The following is a 22,190-nucleotide window of genomic DNA, read 5'->3' on the forward strand; positions in this document are numbered from 1 at the left end:
GTTATTAAAAATACAAATTTACATTATTTGTAACCAAGAAAGTTCATGCATTATAATTAAATGTTCATATTATGGTAATTACCGTAAATTATTTACTCCATTCTGTTAATACATCCATTTTAATAAAGGGACTTGTTTTTACAGCGGATTTGCACACGTTGACCCAATGCCAAACACATACATGTGTTAAATTTTGGCTACCACAGTAGGCACACAACAGTGTATTGCTTAACATCACGAACTGTAGTAATGCATTCCGTTTCAAGATTTGCAAGGATTTTCCCGCGATGGTGAGTATTTATTCATGATATATTTTTGCATTGGGATCAACCTAATTTGATAACTGCCATGGTGTAAGCACACATTTATCGGTGCATGATCTTGACCTTTCAGGCCTCTGTTGATGTCATGGCATAACTTAGACTAACTAAGGCCCAGTTTTCATGCATATCGACATGCCATACGATGTGCCAATGAAAAATGCGTCCAACAATGTCATATTATATGCGCTTTTAGTCTGACATAAAATACATATGTTCGACAGCTGATAACTGGCATTAAATATGCTTGCGTCAAATGCATGTTTTAGCTGTTCTATGGGGCACCTGCTAATCTCAATCATGAAGAACCTTAATACCTGCAAAACAAAATTGTGTGAACTGTTTATGAATCTATAAAAGTCTAATTGATGCAAGATACACATGTTAAGTAGGACGAGGAATAGTGATAAAGATAGTGTCGTCGCTGAGACTCGAACCCACAATTTGTTCATATATATGGCTCTCCAGCTCAATAATGCTCCACCACTGAGCTAAAGGGAAATCCCCTACAGCTGATGCTTGTAAGGCAACCTAATCAATGCACATCTTTGACACACATATATATGCATGCAGTTAATGTTTTAAAGATATACATTTACAATGCTGGATGTTCGAGAAAACTATAATCTTAACTTAACATTGTGTACAGACTGTAATTTAACAACATTGAAGGGATCAATATATATATATAACTAACCCTTAATCAGAAATCTTTCCACTTTTCTGCCACCACTAGGAATGATGAAAACAAATTGCTTGGAGGATCGAGTGCACTGGACTTAACATGTGTAATTAAACTCTATCTACTCCAACAGTGTTAGAGGTTAGAGGCACCGTGTAACCATTGACTGCCCATAGCTGATTTTCCCTATGCTGACGATCAAATTAATAACGCAGATTAATGTTGCAGTCGGCAAAATCATATCGGATAGAAAAAAGGCAGAACAGCAGCCTCTTATGTAATAGTAGTATGTAGTGTAAACTCATGCTTAATTGCACACAGTAGACTGCTTGAAACTTCATGTACTATGGGCACTGGGCGGCGGCACATATATTCGCCATAACCAGGGGGAGGGTCCTTATTCCTTAATTGGAAGACAAACGTTTATGAAAAGTTAGATGTTGTTTCTTCATATATTACAGGAAAGCTTTAGTGTGCATTTTCTCTTCTTTCTAATCAACTTTCTTCTTCCTAATGTCTCCCTTGACAATGCCTCACTTTTGGTCTTTAGTTGAGCATTAATTCGCCCCTGTGAGGAAGGCTTTGGGTTCTGTCCTCTGGCTGAGACATACAAGAGTCTGTAAAAATGGTAGTTTCCACTCCTGCTTAAGGCTCAGCAATTTAGGAGTGGGACGACTGGTTCCCCCTTGTCAGTATAATGTGTCCTCCTGGGTGTCTTCGGCAGTATGTTTCAATGAGGTAGCACTATAAAGTTACCATCAGTTCTGCGCTATCACAAGGAGACAAACACGAACATATCGCAGCCTCCCAGAACACACACACATACACTAGACGCATGCACATTGCACACAGGGGAGGCCATCCTTAAATGACCATAGCTGTTGATAGGACGTTGAACAATACTAATTAACCAAACTAAACTAAGCATTATAAAGCTTCATATAGTCAGTGAAGCCTGGACACTTCCTCGAACAGTTGACAAGTTAACAATATTTGCTGGAGAATTTCAATTGTTAACTTGATGCAAAAAATAATGGACATGGGAACGGGACATTTAAGTTGAACATTGGAAGGAAAAAATGCATAGGGATTAGCATAGGTTCTAAGACCAATCCTAGTTGCATGGTTGTATTCATTGTTATGACAAATTTTGTTTAGGCCCTATTGAATTGGCCTCTTGTTTTTGTTTTACGATGCCCAATGCTTATTCCATAAAAACCTTTATATAGAGTGTTTGATTTTTTTTTAGCTTTAAATCTCAATTTGCAATTGCAACTTCATCCTTTATAAAAAAGAAATTTGATACAGTTGATAATTTTTTTATAGTGCTACTTCGTGTCGCTGTCTGTCATCCTACCCCGAACCATATGTGGCTGTCAATGAGCCTATGCCTGAGTATGCGCCAGGCAGCAAAGAAAAGAAGGAACTAGACGCATGCCTCGCAAAATATCAGAACCATGTGGAGGATATTCCCATTGTTATCGGTGACGAGGAAATCAGAACAAACCAGGTTCACCACCAGGTTGCTGTAAGTATTTCACATGTCTTGGTCTTTGTAACACCTCTGCAAGTTCAGGTGAAGCCAATAGGCCTGCTTTTTATCATTCTACTTCTAAGGAAAAACTTAACCAGTATCCAGACTAAATTGTAAACCAGCATTAAAGATATCTTAATGAAACAATAAGTGGTACCTGCATTCACCCACAGAATATTTTCAGTGTGTTGTCTTTAGGTTACATTGACTTCTATTTAAAAAAATGTATAGGTGAATGGTCAAATAAGTAGAAAAATGTCTTTTCTTTAAACACTTCTTTTGGACAATAAAAGGTGTGATGAAACTTTTAAGTTCACCTGCATCACCCACAGAGGATGTGCAGAGCAGCATGATTAGATCACCATGACCCTCACCACAAGGTCAAAAGTCAAAGGTCAAATAAGAAAATATAGTTTTATTGAAATCTTGTCCAGGTTAAAGATGTTTTGCTGAAACTTGTAGTGAGTGTCATCACCCTCAAGAGAAGTGCACTACACTGTATTTAGGTCATCTTGACCTTCACTCCAATGCCAAAGGTCCTAAATTATATCTGTATATCTACTTGTTTCAACCTTTAAACTTCACACTCACATTTATTAACTTTGTTCAGCTTTGTGAGGTGACCATATGATTGAGGGGATCAAAGACCTTACAAGTATGAAAAAAGGGTTTATTGAAGTAATCATGATATATTTGAATTATGAATAAATATGATAATGCTGAAATTAAATTTGCACTGTCTTCTTTTGTAGCCATTTGATCATCAGAAGACGATAGCAAAGTTTACATATGCATCTGCCGTAAGTAACAATGGTACATTGTAACAGTATACAAACTTCATTAATCCCAGCATTTTGTTTCTTGGAAAAAATTGTTTGGATAAACCAAACAATGATTATGTAATGTGACTCATGTTTCACTGCACTTGAATACCAACATTGTAATGTGACTCATGTTTCACAGCACTTGAATACCAACATTGTAATTTGAGTCTTGTTTCACAGCACTTGAATACCAACATTGTAATTGAGTCTTGTTTCACAGCACTTGAATACCAACATTGTAATGTGAGTCTTGGTTCACAGCACTTGAATACCAACATTGTAATTTGAGTCTTGTTTCACAGCACTCGAATACCAACATTGTAATTGAGTCTTGTTTCACAGCACTTGAATACCAACATTGGAATGTGAGTCTTGTTTCACAGCACTTGAATGCCAACATTGTAATGTGAGTATTGTTTCACAGCACTTGAATACCAACATTGTAAGGTGAGTCATGTTTCACAGCACTTGAATACCAACACTGTAATGTGAGTCTTGTTTCACAGCACTTGAATGCCAACATTGTAATGTGAGTATTGTTTCACAGCACTTGAATACCAACATTGTAAGGTGAGTCATGTTTCACAGCACTTGAATACCAACGTTGTAATGTGAGTCATGTTTCACAGCACTTGAACACCAACATTGTAATGTGACTCCTGTTTCACAGCACTTGAGTACCAACATTGTAATGTGAGTCTTGTTTCACAGCGCTTGAATACCAACATTGTAATGTGAGTCTTGGTTCACAGCACTTGAATACCAACATTGTAATGTGAGGCTTGTTTCACAGCACTTGAATGCCAACATTGTAATGTGAGTCTTGTTTCACAGCGCTTGAATACCAACATTGTAATGTGAGTCTTGGTTCACAGCACTTGAATACCAACATTGTAATGTGACTCCTGTTTCACAGCACTTGAGTACCAACATTGTAATTGAGTCTTGTTTCACAGCACTTGAATACCATCATTGTAATGTGAGTCTTGTTTCACAGCACTTGAATGCCAACATTGTAATGTGAGTCTTGTTTCACAGCGCTTGAATACCAACATTGTAATGTGAGTCTTGTTTCACAGCAATTGAATGCCAACATTGTAATGTGAGTCTTGTTTCACAGCGCTTGAATACCAACATTGTAATGTGAGTCTTGGTTCACAGCACTTGAATACCAACATTGTAATGTGACTCATGTTTCACTGCACTTGAACACCAACATTGTAATGTGACTCCTGTTTCACAGCACTTGAATACCAACATTGTAATGTGACTCCTGTTTCACAGCACTTGAATACCAACATTGTAATGTGACTCCTGTTTCACAGCACTTGAGTACCAACATTGTAATGTGAGTCTTGTTTCACAGCACTTGAATGCCAACATGGTTTTAAGCAGAAATTACATAAAGCAGTGATGAACAGCAGATTCAGTCTTGTTTTATTCAAGCAAGAAATGCAATCAACAACTGTGATATTTTTTACATTTTTCAACAAAATTACGATATCGATCTTTGACTTTCACAATCGGTTATTGAATCGGACCATGTCAAACAAAGTTTTCCTATTATCAGTACACTTAGCACTGAAGGGCTATCTTGTTTGTTCCAATGAATGACCTTGACACCTAATGCGCTCCACAGGATATGTAGATCAGCTAGTTCTATTCATTGCCGCGATGTACATGAACAAAAAATAATTCTATCCCTATACATTCTCATACATGAGAAAACCACAAAAAGATTGTATGAGAAAACCTCAAAAAGATTGTATGAGAAAACCTCAAAAAGTTTGTATGAGAAAAACTCAAAAAGTGTTCGTGCTGTTGCTAATAAATTTGTGCCAATATCAGATCAATTTATGATGCAATTTACAGTCATCTAAATGTTTTGATTTAAGATAGTGACTAATTGTGTTGTGCCATGTTTTTTGTTTCTGTGATGTGCTGTCAATAATTTGTAATCATTGATGATGAGTTGAAAGATCGAAGGTAATAATGAAAATTGGAAATGAGTTTATTTCTAATATATACCTGTGATGGATTCATTGATGTAAGTGGAAATGGTGAGGGACCATCAACTGAATATGAGCTCTGGGTTGATAGGAGTATCACGTTTTATTATACAGGTTTTTTTCCGACAATTACAACAGATGGTAAAGTAATACATTTTGTATTCATGATGGCAGCCGGGACATTTATCAGAAACTGTTAACATTTGCAGATACAACACCTTTAAGTGATACAATAATGAATATAAATATATAGGTCTGAATAATTATAAGGGGACAACACATTTTTTTTATTTTTTATTTTTAAATAAATTACATTGCTGTTATATATGTATATAAATAATGAGAAAGTTTGGCTTGTTTCATTGCTAAACTACAAGAAATTAGTTTATCACAACAAGTCCTTACTATGAAAGACACAGCCACTATCATTAAGTACATACATAAAAGTTTGCAGCTTTATAAATGAGTTTTAATATACTAATGTAGCAGGTTTTAATTATATATATAATTGTTCATATGATTACAATCGCCTTCCAGCTTCCCACTAGAGGGATTTCAAATTTCCCTTTAGCTAAGTGGTAGAGCATCAGACTAGAAAGTCTGGGATCGCGGGTTCGATACTCAGTGGAAACACAATACTTTCCTGTTACACTAACTTAGTTATCAATCTGTTATTTAAAGCCTTCTGAATCTGTTTGAATAGCATTCACAAGTTACTTGTACATGTATGACTGTGTTGGCTGGTTGCCAACTCCTATATTTCCAGGACGTAGATACATTAGCCCCAAACTTGAAAAATGTTCACTTGATACTCCAATGTTTTCTCAACCATGCATGGAAGATGTTGAGGTGAAACTTAGAAAGTTAACTTGAAACTTGTAATTTATTAAATGCTCAAAAAGCTTGAATAGATTTACCCAAAAATCAGGAGCATTTAGTCAAAACTTGGTATTGTTAAATTGCTTGATGCTTGAAAAGTTAACTTTAAACTTGTAAATTTAATGCTCAAAAAGCTTGAATACAAGTAGGTTGACTAAAAAATCAGGACATTTAGTCAAAACCTGATCATGTTGGCTTGATTCTTTACTAATTGAAATCCTGGCTGCAGTATTTATCTGTTCACACATTTTTTAATTTTATATATCCATACCATCAAGATCAAGGTTACAGCAGAGGTCAAAGGTCAAATCACTGCAAATGCTTGACCAGGCTGAAACATTTGAATCACTGATTTATTTGCAAAAAGACATTATTAGTACATATATATACATGTACCAGGTATGATACAGTACACTGTTGCCCATCATCCACAGAATCTAATACCTAACCCTTAAAGGATGAGGTCACAGCAAGGGTCAGAGGTCAACTCACTGCAATGCTTGTCAGTACCATAAACAGTTAATCTATTCCAAGTCAAAATTTAGCAGGAATTTAGTTGTGTTCCAGCAGGATTTCAGTTTTCAACCTGAACATTATTCAATGACACAGATATTGTAACAAGTGTATTGAATATGCCAAAAATATGTCTATGATCGAAAGATTTGAAAAAATGTCTAATAGGTGCATTGTTTTATAAATACAGAAGCAATGTTACACAGAGTGTGCTATTTTTTTATGGGTTTTTTTGGAGGGAGGGGGGATATGAGATTTCCTCTCAGTTTTGCTAAATATACATGTATGTAAAATACAGCGCAAAATATTCCGACACCCTAGACCCTGGCCATGATCTCTGTTTAGTTTATCTGGAGAATTATTTGTGTAGAGGTATTCCTGTGTGGTCAGGTTACTGCCAGCCTAAAGGCCCTCCTCATATTTCGTATCTATACCTAACTGGATGAGAGTTTTATTTTTATTTTCAACCATTTCATGGCCACGTTAAACCTTTATCACTGTATACTGTATATGTGTATATTGTTGGTTTTGGAAAAGGAGATGAGCTTGTATTAAATTCTGCTGCTGTTTAGTTGAAATACAATGCTATGAATGTCACCAGAAGATTGTCACACATGGGTGCCCCAGCTCTTGTTACGATTTGTCTGGAGGGAATTTCCTTAGCTCTATATCTAGAGTTACAATATACCAGGGCTTCATCAATTCTTTTTACGACTGCTAAATGTTTCCTTTTTAAACCTGGACAGCTCCATTTAAACAATAGAAAAATAAATTAGAATAAAACTGAGTTTTCTTCAAAATCTGAATTATCCTGTATTTATTGACTTGTCCTTTCAGTTTATAATAATCAGATCTAGATCATGATCAGGCATGACTAAGTGCTACAGTGGGTTTTGAACCAGTTTATGGACAGATACTGTTTGTTAACTTTTAACATTGTATAAAGTTTTTCCATTCACTACATCTTTACTTTCAAGAATTCACAATTGCAAGCTATTCCTGAAAATCTAACATAGATCAAGCACATCTCATCCTGTGAAATTACCCATAGATAATGTTTCATGATTGTTGGGTGCTATATGAACATTGTCAATAAAAGCTATACAGTTATGGTGAATTTGCCCCTTTATAATATCTAACATATATATAGTTATGTTATAAATACTTTGAGTTTGCCTTAAATTTTATCCCAGTTCATAAAAATGTTGAGCAAAGTTTCATCCTGTAAAATTAAACAAAATGTATACTATATATACAGTCAGCTGTTTCTTAATTTCCTCATCTTATTTGCATGAACAATATATTTAATGTTTCACTAAACATAATTATTTGTCCTACATTTTGTATATATTGTTCATGTGACATTTTAATTTATGATGGGCAGAAATTTATGCGTAAAATGTATGTTATTTTTTTATTGCAGCATGATTCAAATTATTTCAAAAATAATATTCAGAGAAATAAAAATGCATCGACATGTGTCATTCTGTTTGTGTAGGATTTGATACAGAAGGGAATAGACACAAGTCTACGAGTACGAAGGGACTGGGAGAGGCGCCCCCTGTATGAACGGGCAGAAATCTTCCTCAAGGCAGCAGACCTAATGAGTGGAAAGTACAGGATGGACCTCCTAGCCACCACAATGATGGGACAGGTATGATATAAATGCATTATCAGGGCCAGCATACCATTGTTTGTAGCTTAACAATATAGAAATGTTAAGTAAAAACAATATTAGATTACTCCTACGTCATAATTATGTAGACCAGTGGTTCAAATCATTTTCTAAGTCATTGGGTCATAAATAAGATGTGGTTGAGATCCCTATCATTTACCTATATATGCTTAAGATTCATGCTGGGCATTAATAAAAAGAACAAACATGCTACCAGGATTATAGCCTCAGGATATGGCCCCACCCCTGAGTAACTTATTCCTTAGTCATTATATGGAAACAGTTGAGAACCTAACACCAAACCATATACTGTACTCTTGATATCTGTAAAACATCCTTAACACTACAGAAACAGTATCTGAAATGGGGAATTTGCAGTACAATACTTCTAATAAAATATTTTGACATGATTGCTGAAGTATCCAATGGGCACCATACAGGCCCTCTCTGCATTTTCTTTGCAAAATATTTTAGTTATAAACTTAGAAACCTTGAAAATCTTCCACAGGTAAAATACAGGTATGGTGTGATCAGGTGATGCGACACTTTTGTATCTATCTACCAGTAAATTGTAATAGACACCAGTCTCAGTTCAAAGGTCACGAGGAATTTGATACCAAGGATCTTAAGGCAGTGTTTATTTTCACTTAGGATGTATTTACTCTTCTGACACCTGAAACTTTCTGAAACTGGTCTATTGTGTATATATATATAAGGATTATAGTTTTTGCCACAGCAGCAAAAATTTGACATTTTCCAAAAATTTGGCCAGAACCTGAGTACAGTGTAGATTGAATTACATATAAGCTATAAATCTACTGTCTGGTCTATGGAAACCAACAACTTAAGTTTTTATACACCCAACATAATCCTGTCAGATTCTGTCTGCAGTTTTTAGAAGGAAATAGGCTTTGCACATTAGCTATCTGGCCCTTTGCATTTCTCCTGTCCTATATATTGCACATGATAATTGATATGTAATAATATCTTTTCCTATAAATACAAATGTATTGATTTTGATGAGCATCTTTGCTAACTTGGAGTTGATGATTAAAGAGGAATTAGGTGTAGGTTCAGCTAAGGTTCTCAGATTTTACTTAACGCCATGATTTGTGATCGAAATAGTCATTCATGTTCAAGGTCAGTTAATTCCTATTAGAATTCCAGTAGATATATGAATACATAGCTTAGAATGATGGATTATCTTTAAGTTAATAATGTTACACAGTGATGCCCAATGAATCATGAATATGTCAAATGTTTAAATGTACAAATGTGTTTTTACAAAAAATGATTTTTGTTTTTTTTCATAATTATACCTAATAAATCATGAATATGTTGAAATCATCAGTATACTCATTCTTTATACATGAAAAAGCTGAATGAATTGATAGGCAGTTTTTAATAATTATGGAAAGAAATCAATCGGTTTATGTAAAGATCAATCGATTTATGTCAAGATACATCAGTAACTTCTTACTCTACCAGTAATTAGTTCATTTAAAACATTGCAAATGAAGCCCGAAAACACAATTAATCATAGTTATAAGCGATAAGACATCAAGCAGTTTCATATACAAATTTGTTTATGTGGATTTTGTAACCTATACATTCATAATGTGATGTTTGTAGAGAAAATGTACACCACCATCACTTAAGTATTATAGATACACTGAACCAAACAATGGCAAACACTGATTGTAGTAAAGAGAGAAAATTAAAGTATATGATTTTTAAGAAAGTAATAAAAATATAATGAGATGTGCAAAATGTTGCATGCTATGAATTAAGTTATAACTGTGATGTTATAGATATTATACAACCAGTCCAAAGCATATCATGATGGAACAAAGGGATGTTCATATAAAAATATAATATTTGTTTAAAACTGTGATAAAAATTGTAAAATGACAAAATATTGTTTGTCTTTGAGTTCCGTGTACCAAGGGAGATTATCTCGTGTCCAAGATGGCGGTCTGCCAGAATCGTCGATCTTTTCATGTAAAAAAACCCCTTCAAATTGCTTACACTTATGTATTCTGCGCACCCCCCACTTTGGGCATTAAATTTCTCAAAAACAAATGTGTAAATTACAAGTTGATAGAATCTGATATTTCACTGGTAAAAACGTAATAAATCTATATATATCAACTATTGCTAAAAATGTTTTAAACCTTAAAAATCCAAAAAAAATCAATAGTTTCATTTTATCGGAACTTGGTTTTTCATCTGTTTCAGGCAAAGAATGTTGTCCAGGCAGAAATAGATGCGGCTGCTGAGTTGATTGACTTCCTTCGATTTAATGCGCAGTTTGCCCAGGTAGTAGGATTCATAATTTATCAATCAGTCATACAGGTAGTTTAAACATTTTCAACTGTGTTTGTGTGTGAATTGTCATTTTTGCCAAGTTAGAAGGAGGTTACATATATATAGGATCTTACATGACTTTCCATTTCATTTAAGATTTATAAAACGCGTCCAAGAACTTTTCAATTTATATGAAATGAAAACGATTCTAAGATCCTTTTTATCACATAATCAAGATTTGTGGCACTCATGTTAAACGACAATTTTCTTGCAACCTGAAACTGTAAAAAGCTGCCTTTTTGATTCCAGTGCGGAAGTCTGTGACATTATGTGCTTGTCCTATGCGTGACGTCACAATTGAACCAATTGAAACTTACAACCAATCACAGGGCTGATAGGTCATATTACATCGGTTAATACGCCAAAAAATATGACATGGGTATATTCACTGGATAACAGTACATTATGTGATAAAGATCAATCTTCCATCAGTTTTTTCAAATGTTTCAACGATAACTCTTATCTATTGAAAAAGCTGTACATGTTTGAACAGGCATATATCTCCCTTACTCATGTGATGATACTAAATAACTTACCTCCCTTTGTTCATAAGTTTGTTAATTCATTAACACATTTTGACATGTTCGTTGTAAAGGATATCACGAGGTACCAGCCACTCAGTCCAACAGCAAATATCACCAAGAATTCCACCGTCTACCGAGGAATGGAGGTAAGCAATACTGTTTCTATTGTGAAGTGTAAGGTCATGACCTGGTATGTTTATTTTACAATGCCTCTATTTTCGATAGGAACATTCCCCATTCCAAGTTCTTGATTTGAACTATCCCAAATAATTGAAAGACATTATTTTGTTTCCCAACAAATATAAAAAAAACAAGTAATTTTTGTGGTCTTTTCCTTTAATAACATCATAATCATTTCATGATCACCTTGATGCTGTGTTGTTTTCATTTAGCAGAATTTTGTTTGCTTTTTATAAGGCCACATTGTTAAAAGTCCTGTATAAAATAGTCATAATGTGGTCCTCCTTCATAGAATACTTATAACGTGGAGCTGATAATATTTTGTTAAAAATGTGATGATTTAATTTTAGTTCTTGTGTTTCTACAATTTAGAGACATACATTTAGCAAACAAGACATTTTGCATCAAACTTTGCTCTTCAATTGCTGTATATTAATATTTTATAGACATTCCACTAACAAGGTCCTTTCAGTTATTTCTTTGTTGACTTGCAGGGTTTCTGGGCAGCCATTACTCCTTTCAATTTCACAGCTATTGGTGGTCATTTAGCGTCCGCTCCAGCCATGATGGTCAGTGATCTTACGACTTCTATTGTCACATATTTCTAAATTTTGCAGATTTAAATACTTTTATAACTTAATCTTCCCAAGTCGGTAAAAAAAATCCTTTTCAGAAATTTAATGTGACTGAGTATTCCGTCTGCATATTGCAGAGTTATTTGCTCTTGTGAGCAGGTATTGAGTGTTACGTCATTTGTTTGTGAGAGTAACATCATCAATTTTTGAGAAAACAATGTAATTTTCTCACACAAATCAATGATGTAACAATCAGTACCTGCTCACAAGAGCAGATAACTCTGCAATACGCAAAGACGGAATATATTTTATTTAATTACATTATACCAGGAAATATTCGCTACAGTTTAGTTTTTGTATTTTTTGCCTTCCGTAATGAGGGTGAAGTTATCCTTACTGCAAATATAAATGAATAGCATAATAAGCATAGCAATTAAATATTAAAGGCGAAATAAACACTGGGCAATTATTGATTTCATGGGTGAAGGGCAAAAGTTTAATTAGGCGAAATTTCCCGGTATATAGTATTAGCCTTGTTTGGTATATTTCAATTAAGAAGAGCCGTTCTGGAGCTCAGCACTATCAACTTTATATTTACTGATTCTCTTTTGATAATGAATCCCTACCATCAGGCAGTTATTATTTTAGGACGGAAAAAATGATGTCGAATTAAAATAAAATTCATATAAAATCATATCAGTATTAATATATGATATATTATTAATATTTAATAATTTTTCATGAAAAGTATTATCAGAGAATTCCTTGTGTTATTCATAAATAGTCATTATTTTTTCAAAGAGCTTTAATTTCACAAATTTGGTGAATGCTTAACAAGTTGTGAATTCAAGTACACTTCACACATTGTAAGAAGAATGATAAATCAGAAAAAACAAACTCCATAGCTGAAGGTTAATAATGAAGGCCTTTGTTGAATGGCGAATACTTCCGTTGTTTTATGTAAGGTGTGGATAAGAGTAATGCGTAAATAAAGTAACGTAACAATAGTCATAAATGAATCAATTGACGTAAAATAAAAGTTCTGTGTAAAAACTGAAACCAAATGTGATGTTTAACTCTACCGGTAACTGAATAATCACTTGACCATGAACTTTTACACTCATGAAAATGAGCAACTATACAGTGCTTTGTGTGACTATTTTACCAGGGTAATGTTTGTCAGTGGAAACCTTCGGACACTGCAATGTTATCCAACTACACCGTGTTCAAGATATTCCGTGAGGCTGGTGTGCCCGCGGGAGTCATCAACTTCGTTCCCGCTGACGGCCCAGTGTTTGGGAATACAATCACAAGCTCTCATGACCTTGCAGGAATCAACTTCACCGGAAGTGTAAAGTAGGTGTTCACATCATGACATGCTTAAAATTAGAATGACATTATCTGTCATCTCTCATAGGTAGTTTACTTTCTAGAATCCAGAAAAATAGTATTTGGCAACTCATTCCTAGGGTTTAAGAGTAAGACTTGGGAAAAAAAAGGTTATTCTTATGGACATTTCTTATTGGTTGATCAATGAGCATGGAAAGAAAACTGCAATTTTTATAGATGAGCTCAAATTCACTGTGTTTCTAGCTTAAACTTACAGTTGCACCATTTAAACATAATCATTCTCCAGATGACCGTGCAAATATGTAAGATATATTTGATTATGTTTTTTAATTTTGATTGATTGACAGGACTTTCCATCACTTGTGGAAGCAGGTTGGCCAGAACCTAGAGAATTTCCGAACATACCCAAGACTGATCGGAGGTAACAGTGTCCTCAAGGCTGTAAACATTGATAGAACTAGGAGATAATAGTAGAAAAGAATATCCTCAAACCTGAAATATTGATATAACCAAACATATATTCTGGGCTGATTGAGAATTTATTATCATCAAAACTAGAATCAACGATTTTGAGAGAAATAAGTTTGTAAAGTACAGGTATGATAATCCAGTAATAAAACACCACCTGTCTAATTGTGTAATACTGACTGTAGGAGGTTGGAGACACAATGACCCTTCTAAGTAGAACATTCAGGGATATATGGATGAATACTGCTGTGGATACTGTTAGTATACCGAGTCCCCGCTAATAGCTCATAAATTTACTCCAATGGAGTGGACCCAACATGGCAGAATCTTAAAATTTGTTGAATTTAATTCAGACTTGTTGACCTTTGAGTCGAAACATGTCAACACTTGAGTCTGAATGAAATTCAACTAATTCCAAGATTATGCTATGTATGATGTATATGCAAGACCATCCGCGCACGAGTGAATATATACGTCCGCGCAATAAATGAGTGCTTTCTGATTTCTTTAGAAAAACACAAGTATGTGGTCTTACTTTTATCACATACCTTCTGTATCTGGTAGAGATCGATTCAAAGATTTTATAAACTTTGATATTTTTTTGCAAAAACCGGGAACTTTTCAGTTCGCCATGACAAGGGGATTCCCATAAAAAATAGTACGTAGGTAAATACAACATTCCGTATTGCACATGTGTAATACAGAACGTTGTATTTCATGGTCTGAACATTGCTTGTATTACTGTTACAAGATTTAACAGGTATGTGATAAAATATTGTACATTTTTCTCATTGCATGTAATACAAAAAATGAAAATGATCTGGAATAACTTGGAGGTTCTTGGACATTACATAAGAATTGACCTGTCGTATCTCACTGCATGATCATTAGTGGCAATTAATATAGCATACCCTCGATATAATCAGGAGTTTCCTTTTACATTATATCCTTGGGAACACAGCTGATGTCCTTTTCTTTAAACACAACAGATACCATAACTGATCTGCCACCATTGAAACAGCTAGGACCTCCATCTCTTTCCTACCTTATTGTCTCTATCTTTTGGGTGCCATTTCCCTATGCACTTTTAGCTAGGCTAGTGTAAGAATAATGTTATCGGTTGAATGATATACCAGTTATGATATTTCAGTGATATTGCACTTTAAAACGAGTGGCCCTTTGATTCCTTGTGGACACTATCTTCATTTGCATTATGTATAGGGGATTTAAAACAAATTCCAATTTCATGTTTACAGCTTTTAATATTTGCAAAAAAGGCCAATAAAGTTGGAACTAGTTTGAGGTTCTTTTTATCAAATGAATTTTACCAAAAGTGGCACTAAAAATTGTGTCATTGGTCTGACAGACTTATTATAATGAATTGTTAGTGTTTCGGTAATAAAGAAATGTGGAATGGCAACCATGGTCTCAAATTATCGGAAAACAAATCTAAACCGTTTTGTCTCATTCAAATATGAAAATAAACAGATGAGTGATATTGTCATACAGACCTGTTAGACCTCTTGTTCCAGTATCAATTACACAAGTTTAGTAGTGGGTCCACTTTTACAATCCGAACATGGTTTATGTATGTGAATCTGTATACATGTTACTTTACAGAATGTGGAGGCAAAAACTTCCACTTCGTCCACCCCACGGCAGACGTTGACAGTGTAGTGAATGGTACAGTTCGGTCAGCATTCGAGTTTGGTGGTCAGAAGTGCTCGGCTTGTTCACGTGCCTACATCCCAGCTTCCCTGTGGCCCAAGATCAAAGAGGGCATGATCAACATCCACAAACAGATCAAAGTGGGCTCCCCGCTGGATAACGATACCTTTTTGTCAGCTGTCATTGACGATAAGGTACACAGGATATATGCTTACCATATGCATCTTTTTTCAAAAGAGTTCCAAAATGATCAACCTCCAAAATGTCTTATAAATGATAATTTAGAATTACCCCCTTTCACCACTATGTAACTTTAGTAGACTCTATCAAGCATAAATATGGATGAGTCTGTTATGGTCTCCAGTGGTGAAAGAGTTAATTTTCATGATGATAAAGTATGTTAAGGGAGATAACTCTAACACAAATCACCTGTACATGTAGGTAGTGTCATTCTTGCTAGTCTTTGTAATTCTTTTTCATTAAGGAGAATTTGTGTCACAAAATCCAAAAATATTCAAAACATTACTTACAATTTGACAAAACAATCATATAACATGCCGTAATGTAAGCTGTTAACTTCATTATTTTAATTTAAGCGAAAAGTAAAATTTAGAGAACTCGCATGATTTCAAAATAAAATCTAGAATTAGGATAAGAGGTTGAAATCCTTTTTTTATCCCTGAAATACCTTATTTATTTCAGTCTTTCAACCGCATCAAGGGCTATCTGGATCATGCGAAGACATCTCCTAATCTGAAAGTTGTTGCTGGTGGATCCTGTGATGACAGGTGTGTTTCTGTAATTGACTAAGCCTACTGAGGCAACTAAATATAGCCAATTTTACTTTTCACGTCGACGTTTTGTCTTTTACCTTTACGTTCGTTAGATGTCCTTTAACATGTTTGATTTATTTTTAATTGGCCTAATGACCTCCTTTGTGTTAATGGGGCGTTAAGAACCAAGTAACAAACTAACCTACAGAGGCAGTGATGATAATGGTTTTGCCAATATCATTTAAAAAAATAGTGATGTAATGTATTTAATTGCTCTGACTGAAAGGTTTGAATCTGCCAAGTATACTTTCAGATCAGATCACCATTTAAATTCAATCATGGTATTCCTAAGATTAGTTTGAAAAAACAGAATTCAGCTTTGTGAATACCCCTGACCTGTTTAGTATTTGATCTTTTGTATTGAATATATAAATTCATATGTTTTACATGTTTTCAACTGATGTAGTTTATTTGATCATTTGGAGAAAGTTATAAAAGGTGAGCTTTTCTTATTATACAGTTAAAGTATGGGGTTGAGGGGTATAGCAAGTTTCTGGTGTCCCTTGACCATGCCTATTTCCCTCAGCAACCTCTCGCCTAATTGGCTCGGCGGAAACACCTGAGTGAAGGTGTGTTTTAGTTCACAGACTAACACACAGGACTAAAACACAGTCAGGCAAAAGTGGGGATGTATTCGATTTAACCAATTACTTTTATATAGAGTAAATAAAGTAGAGGTATATTAAACATAATTGTACCAGGCCCCACTTGTATTAAACATCTCAACCCTTAAGATTTCCTCAAGTCTAAGATTACCATAGACAGTACATTCCGTGAGATTTTCCTAATCTTTGGGATGTTTTATACAAGTGGTCCCAGCCTATTAACTTGTAATTCTTTTCCATTAATCTGTAATTCCCGTTTCCAGCAAAGGGTATTTTGTAGAGCCAACCATTATAGAGACAAGTGATCCAAAAGACAAAATCATGCAAGAGGTAAATTATTAATCTGTTATCGCGAATAAAAATGTTAACTTATAATGCGAGTTATATTACTGGATGAATTTTCATGTAAAATATATATCCTAACACATTGAGAGACATGTATCGACTCTGGTTATCTTGTCGTCAGCAGATGTGATTTATTAAATATCAAAAGGTATCTTGATAACTGAGTATAAAGGTCTTGTTATCTAAGGAAAAAGCTAATTTTGTGAAAAGGTTGAAGTCCTTTTTTTTAAGATATGAGGACCTATTAAATTACATCATGATAATTAAAACAATCCAACCTCAGGCCGGAGCCCAAGGCTGAGATACCCTACATACAGAATACACAATGTGAAGGGTTGACAAGTGGGAGGAGTAATTGTCCAATCATATTGTTTGTATACAGGAAATTTTTGGACCTGTCGTGGCGGTTTATGTGTACCCAGACAACAAGTACAAAGAGGTCACAAAAATGGTCACGGAGACTTCACCTTTTGCGCTGACAGGCGCCATTTACGCACAGGAAGAGTAAGTGACATAATTGTACATAAATCAAGCAATTGTATACCATATATGATTAATTACTTTTTCCCCTCGTTAAAATTAAGCCTACAAGTCTTTAAAGAAAACGTCAAGTGTAAAACTTCTCCCCTGCAGTTAAGGTCCATTAAACCTATAATGTGATACAGAAAAGTTCATTAAGAAACAATGACGATGTTTAAATAGTCAAATAAACTTGGTTACTTCTGCAGGAATGTAAAACAGGAACTGGTTGAAATGCTGAAGGACTCGGCTGGTAACTTCTACATCAACGACAAGTCCACCGGGTCTGTGGTAGGGCAACAGCCCTTTGGAGGAGCTAGGCTGTCAGGTAGGCACTGGAGTTCCCCTTGAACCTGTATACTGTATAGGTGCTTATATTCACGACAGTTTTAGTTTAAAAAATTTGTGAATGCCTTAAAATTCGTGAAAAATGAAAAATAAAACCCTCGTGAATATTTTGAGATTTTCACCATAACATTCATACTTCACATGTGACTCTTCACCTGGATGTGCTTTGTAAACATCAAATAAACACACCATATTTAAACAATTTGAGTAAAAAATAGTTAAGTATAACATTAACTTAAGTTTGTCAGGACCATGAGCTGATCGTTCCTAGACCAAGTTTCAGTTAAATCGGCCTATTGAACTTGTTTTTAAGTTTAAAATAGTTCTTTTCAAAATAGTGGCCATGGCAGCCAAATTGTATTTTTGATCGACCCGAAAAATAACATCACTTTGTCAGGACCATGAGTCTATCATTCCTATTAAGTTTCAGTTCAATCGGCCCAGTAGAACTTGACTTTAAGTTTGAAATAGTTTTTCAAAATGGCAGCAGTAGCAGCCATATTGGATTTCTGATTGACCCGAAAAATAACAACACTTTTTCAGGACCATAATTCGATCATTCCTACCAAGTTTCAGTTCAATCGGCCCAGCAGAACTTTACTTTAAGTTTGAAATAGTTTTTCAAAATTGTTGCTGTGGCGGCCATATTGGATTTCTGTTCGACCCAAGAAATAACAACACTTTGTCAGGACCATGAGTCGATCATTCCTATTAAGTTTCAGTTCAATCGGCCCACTAGAACTTGACTTTAAGTTTGAAATAGTTTTTCAAAATGGCGACCGTGTCGGCCATATTGGATTTCTGATCGACCTGAAACATAACAACACTTGGTCAGGGAGATGTCAGTATCCTTCCCATGAAATATTAATGAAATCCCTTTGCAAGTATTTCAGCTTAAGTTGAAAATGTAAAATGTTAACGGACGAAGACGGATAGCAATAGGTCACTTGAGCTAAAGCTCAGGTGACCTTAAGACCGGACATGCGATCTCATTCGGGGCATGCACAGACGTTGGGAAGCTGTAATTGATGCTCATGGGCATCACACTCGATACTAAAACAGTTTCTGTTTATTTAGGATGAGTTTTGTTCAATTTAAGTTTTATAGTGAATACCTCGTTGTAACCAATTTTAAGCGTAACCCTTTTCCTGTGGCTAATTTTCTGACTGTAATTATGACTTTGGTGTACTTTGTGGGAGTGATACAAACTCTTGTTTTCATTCCAGGTACGAACGACAAAGCTGGCGGTCCACACTACCTACTGAAATTTGTGTCCGTCCAGTCTGTCAAAGAAACAATGGTCCCATCTAAGGAATGGCGGTATCCGTCTATGGCCGCCTGAGGATGTATCGGTACTACAGTGTAAGGACTGCATGCATTGCTGGCCAGTGACTGCTGAGTGTGGTGCACGTGGACTAGGGACATAACATGTACATACATATATAGTGCTCCTTGCCAAAATTATGAGTAGTTTGACTATGTTGTCATAAAAAAATTACATGTCAGTTGACAAGGTCACCACTTATAAGCAATATACTGTATTTAATTATATCCTAAAACATTAGTCTGCTTTAGAAATATTAGGAATGTCATTCAAAAGACAATTTTTCATTCAATGAAATAATTAGTATATTTACAAAAAAACATAGTTACATTCTGTTATTAAATATTGTTTTCTTCAACAGAAACAAGACTGTTTTGAGTGGTTGTAATTGATAAGGTTATAAACATCATACCAGCATAATTGTAATCAACAAATATGCTCAACTTGGAAATTATCACTTGTAGGAATAGTCATGTTTTGACTCTTTTAACTAATCATGGTTTGGACATTTTTTCGTTGGCTTTGGTTTTGATTTTTTTTATATATCTGTATTAATCTATAAATAAAAGTATATTTGTGTACAGATGTTTTTGCATTAATAAACTCAACACACAAAAAATATGAATATTTCCATACTTTTAGAGTATATATACTTGACAGTTGAACTAAACATCTGTAAATATAGAGCCATGTTTGATTAAGCTGGATTATGAAACAGGTTGATTACTTGGATACTTAAGAACATAACAAACAGATTGGTATTTTTCTGTACAAATCCAGTCATTTTCATATACTGCCAAATTTACCCGGAATGAAGGTGGCTGGATAATATTGAAATTCCACTCTAGTTCAATGTTCAGTATTCAGTGTTAAGATAATTGATATAATTTAACTGCTGATGTCATTCCAGTGTGCTCTTAATGTCTTTTGACCTGTTCTACTGTATCCTGCTTCATGTAATTTCTTAATACTTTTTAGTAAAAGTCTTGACTTTATGCTGATATTTTTAGAGATCTGATTTTAATAGTCCAAATATTTTTGTAAAAGTGCTAACTTTATGTTTGTATCGTTAAGAAGTACTGGGATTAAGGATCTCATCCAAATGTATTGCATATCTTTGCAGTGTTTGTTATGCAATGTATATGCCCACAGAAGATTTATATATATATATATATTAATATGGCTCCAATGAGAACACAGAAAAGGAGATGTTGTAGAGAGCCAATTTAGAAATTCAAGTTTTATTCATGTATAATACTCAGAATGTTTATCATATCCGATTTCATGATCTACCTATTTGTACATCTGCTTTTACATTTTTGTTAAAGCTAGATATTAGGGAATATTTTATTTTTTTCCTCCTTTCATATTTGATTTTTTTCGAGTATGTAATGTTAAGGGTGTGTCAGGTGGAGTCTGATTTGATTTTACAGGTGTGTTGGGTCAAGTACAATTTGATTGGTGTATGTATGGTCATTCAGTAATTAATAAATTGTGTGTAAATAAATTGTGTGGCAAGTCTTACACAATTTGCTCTCTGTGTATTACTGTTTTTTATTATTTGAATTTCCCTATCCAGCTTTAAGGCATCCTCATATCCAGGGGTTACACTCACTTTCGCTCTCTACACCCCTGGAATATGTCAAAGCAAAATTGAAGGCACGAAGATAGCTGTTTGATTGGTCTCAGGTTAAAAAACCTGACCAATCGCTAGGCTGATACTTGTCCTTTAAAGATTACAGAGGAGTGACGCCCGACTTAAAAGTCTGTCAATTTTTACCATTAGGTGACCGAGAGATTCTTTTGCTGTATAACAAAGGATCAAACTAGTCTTCCTACCTCATCAACAAGGTGGCGCACATCGAGCCTTCAATTTTGCTAGGACATATTCCAGGGGTGTAGAGAGCGTAAGTGAGCGTAACCCCTGGGGTATTGAGGATGGCTTTAAGGTAGACAAAGCCAAATAATCAATATTTCAGTGAGAACAAAGAGTATTAGTGGCTTGCGCTTTAAATATGGCCATCCCATCACCCGTTGCACTTGATAAATCATAAACACTACATTATGTATAGGGTATGCATAGCTTAATGGATTAAAATTACTGGTTAATTAAGTAAAAACCTATTTACGAACAAATATCAATAAGTTTCTTACTGGTGTTTAGCATTATTATGCTATTTTTTATTCTGTATGAAAATTTATGAAAAAAATATACCGTACAAACAGTATAATGCAAAACTGTATTATGGTGTTATTTGGTACACTTTCAATTCCCATCCTTGTGGGTTGTAGTTGGAGCTGTATGAGAGCCATACAATACCGTGGGACAACATGGGACTCCAAAGTTTGAGTTAACGTTGTGTTGTGAGGTATACATTCTGAACATTCATAAAAACCAATTCAAATTTCATTTTGTTTAATTAACTTTAAGCTTTTTAGATTATCAGTTTACAAAAAGCATTTAAATACAGTGAAAATGAAGAAAACCAATCCGTTTTAGCCTTTGTGATAGCTCAATGCCATAGGCATATGTTAAGTACAAACTGTTCTTTGTTTTATAAGGGCACTTGTTTTTTTGGCATTTGATTTCAAGAAGCATAATATGGAAACAATATAAGATTATATATATCTGCTCACAAGAGAACAAA

The 22,190-nt window shown here is 34.6% G+C and overlaps 1 protein-coding gene across 1 annotated transcript; it reads left to right on the plus strand.

Annotated features, from left to right (window-relative positions):
• The first annotated feature begins 145 nt into the window (after nucleotides 1-145).
• LOC110440488 (delta-1-pyrroline-5-carboxylate dehydrogenase, mitochondrial-like) lies at nucleotides 146-21,084 on the plus strand. The gene is made up of 15 exons (XM_021483598.1): nucleotides 146-290; nucleotides 2,329-2,530; nucleotides 3,289-3,336; nucleotides 8,260-8,415; nucleotides 10,675-10,755; nucleotides 11,399-11,473; nucleotides 12,002-12,076; nucleotides 13,251-13,438; nucleotides 13,780-13,853; nucleotides 15,521-15,762; nucleotides 16,271-16,356; nucleotides 17,270-17,336; nucleotides 17,734-17,855; nucleotides 18,080-18,198; nucleotides 19,445-21,084. Exons 1-15 carry the CDS (start codon nucleotides 250-252, stop codon nucleotides 19,558-19,560), a joined length of 1,692 nt encoding a protein of 563 aa, XP_021339273.1. The 5' UTR covers nucleotides 146-249; the 3' UTR covers nucleotides 19,561-21,084.
• Nucleotides 21,085-22,190: the final 1,106 nt, after the last annotated feature.

The sequence above is a fragment of the Mizuhopecten yessoensis genome, unplaced genomic scaffold, assembly GCF_002113885.1.
Source record: "Mizuhopecten yessoensis strain PY_sf001 unplaced genomic scaffold, ASM211388v2 scaffold11183, whole genome shotgun sequence".
Classification (NCBI taxonomy): Eukaryota; Metazoa; Mollusca; class Bivalvia; order Pectinida; family Pectinidae; genus Mizuhopecten; species Mizuhopecten yessoensis.